At 35.9% G+C, this 2,763-nt stretch overlaps 1 protein-coding gene across 1 annotated transcript; it reads right to left on the reverse strand.

Moving 5' to 3' along the window:
* Window positions 1–467: 467 nt before the first annotated feature.
* On the reverse strand, window positions 468–1,935 carry CBG10180 (the record flags this gene model as incomplete). Its single annotated transcript, XM_002631890.1, has 2 exons — window positions 468–1,221; window positions 1,853–1,935. 2 exons carry the CDS (start codon window positions 1,933–1,935, stop codon window positions 468–470), a joined length of 837 nt encoding a protein of 278 aa, XP_002631936.1.
* Between the last annotated feature and the right edge of the window lie 828 nt (window positions 1,936–2,763).

Here is a 2,763-nt window from a genome sequence, read left to right on the forward strand (position 1 = left end):
TTCGAGAAACTTCTGTGAATGTAAGCAAAGTTGTAAATCTCGGTCTGTTTTCCACATTTTAAAAATTTTCAAAGTGATCGGTAACTTGATAGTCAAGCTCCAGACTCATGAAAATTGTTTAAAATGTCCACAAATCCACAGAAAAACAAGTTTGTGTTTATCCTGTTGACCGGTATATCTTGGAATCGAAGAAGCCACGTAATTTTTTTTTTTGATTGAATCAATGAAAATGTTCTGGCATTTTTTGTGGAAAACTCAGAGGACTATCGAAAAACGAAACTTTATTGAAGTCCAAAAAGAAGTTCATACATAATAATTATTTTGAAAGATTAAAAATGACAACAGCAGCGTCTTCATCAACATAATCGACACTAATTTCAGCACTAATCCCACGAACATTTCTGATTATGTACTTGTTTGCTCCTCCGTCCTTTGTTACTGTTGATTTTAATCGTTTCAGCAAGACATCACAGTTTGGGATGATCTCCGGGGGCAAATAAATGGACAAATCCTTCAACCTTGGATTGGATCCCTTTATCCACAATTTGAAAAAAACGGTTCAAATCAATAATGGACATTTTATCATCCATTGTCATGATAACACAACTTTCAACGTTCCATGTAGAAATATCAACGAAGTTGGTTCGCTTGGACAGATCGCTTGGAAAGTATATCTCCAAAATTTTCAAATTTGCTATTCCGATGTGTTGAAGCGAAAGATGAAGAGGGAAACGATGCAGTTTCAGGTGTTGAACATCGGGAAGAAACGCTCTCAAAAGGTTTTGAGTGTTCAAAATGTCGCTCTCGTCCGGTTCATGTTTCAAGCAGTTTATACCGATGCATCGCAAATTTGGAAGAGTGTTCCGAAGACTTTGAATATCGAATTTAATTTTTCCAACATAAAAATCGACTTGAAAATCCATTGAAAACGAACGGAAATGTTGCATCCACTCTCCTAAATTCATTTTTCGGTTTGACATAATTGGCTCATAGTCTCTCTCTTCATTTCCTTCCAATACTCTCACACTGACAGGAACGTCATCCAAATTCGTAATCATTTCGTTGTTTCTGGACATTTCCAACGTGAACTTGATTGTACTGCCCTCGACGTGCATAAGTATCGCCGGTGACTCCTCAATTCTTATCTGCACAAACACAATCGGCAATCCAAGAGCCACAACCATAGCATGTGCATGTTTAGAACGAAACGAGTAGGAGATTCTGAAATACAAGCTCATTTCAACAAATACAAAACAATCAAGACACGTTCTCTGTAGAACTAAATTTTAAGACAAATGTCTGTAGATGAAAATGCGAACTAGTTTTTATGCATTATTGTTTTTTATTGGAAGAATATTACTAATTAGAACTGCTGCATGTGGTACAAAGTCAATATAAGTGAGTCATCTTTTTTTGCTTTTTTTGACCAACAATTGCAGAATATTCAACAGCAAACAAACATTTTCTGGTGTTAATTTGTACGCCGGTATCTAATTAAAAATTTTTTCCCGACGATAGGTTTTCAGTGATTTTCTTCAAAATTGGTAAAATGGAAATTTTCAGCAGGCAGGAAACGAGTTAGAATTTTTGTTTCAACAGAAAGATACTTGAAATAGCAAGAATAAAACATAATTACTATCTTAATGGAGAGGAATTTCCATTTTTTGTCTAAGATTGGTCACCATTCGGATAGTACCGAGCGGTTTAGATTCAAATGGACATTTTTATCTTGAAGTTGTCTTGGTATTCAATATATGGAATAGTAATGCAAAAAAAAAAAACGGTTTGAACTTTTCCTGTACAGCACTGATTTCTTTCTGACAGAGAATGCGTCTTAAGAAAATAAACTCACATTTCTTGGAGGTTCATAGTTTTCAGAACCTCGGAACTGACATCATCGGGAAGACTTTGGAGGGGGACTTCCTGATCGTCCATATCTGGTAGAAAGAATGAATCAATGGGCCAGAATGACTGAATATGAGAGCTGATAGTGGATGACAAACTGGATAAAATAGGAAATAAGACAATTGAGAGTCTAGACGCGCAACAAGCGCACCAATTTTTCCGGTCGTCTATGTCTCTGTGTTCTTTCCACTCTCTTTCATAGAGAACGCGCGCGCACACATTCAATCAGAGAAAGGGTCTCGCAACAAAAAGAGAAGAGGTTGTGTAGATTTACGAGCAATTAAGAATATTTTTTTGGTTCCACACAATTTTATGGATCCGGACACGATTTTTTTTCTGCAAAAAATATAATAATCAAGAGTGTGAAAAATAGTTAGTTTAAAGCCAGAAAAGGTTATATAACTGAAAGATCTGTCTACTGGGGAATTTCTCACGCAAATCTTCCGATTTCAGATGTATTTTGAAGTCAAAAAACTGCAAACTTGCCAACAGGAGCTGCTGGATATGAACTACAATGGTCATCACATCGTCATTTTCAATATGCAGAAACTCTGACAACGCTACGCAGCTACATTCCATTTGAATGGTAATTTTGAAGGCATATTTTATTATTCTAGAATAGAGAGCATCGGAATGGTGAATTTATTCAATCAGTAAGTTGATCTGCTTGATAAATAACGTTTTGTCAGTCACAAATATCGTGATGGCATTGAAAGGCATCATTGCCATCCGACATTTGTGGTTGACGATGTGATTTTTTTCAATTTGCAATTTTTTAAACTCGACGTTCCTTCCGTCCAAAAACCTTTAAAATTATCGATGCGTTTATGAATGATCGTGCGAGCCTTGAAAAATATT

This window comes from Caenorhabditis briggsae (genome assembly GCF_000004555.2).
Source record: "Caenorhabditis briggsae complete genome, chrX, whole genome shotgun sequence".
In the NCBI taxonomy this organism is placed as follows: domain Eukaryota; kingdom Metazoa; phylum Nematoda; class Chromadorea; order Rhabditida; family Rhabditidae; genus Caenorhabditis; species Caenorhabditis briggsae.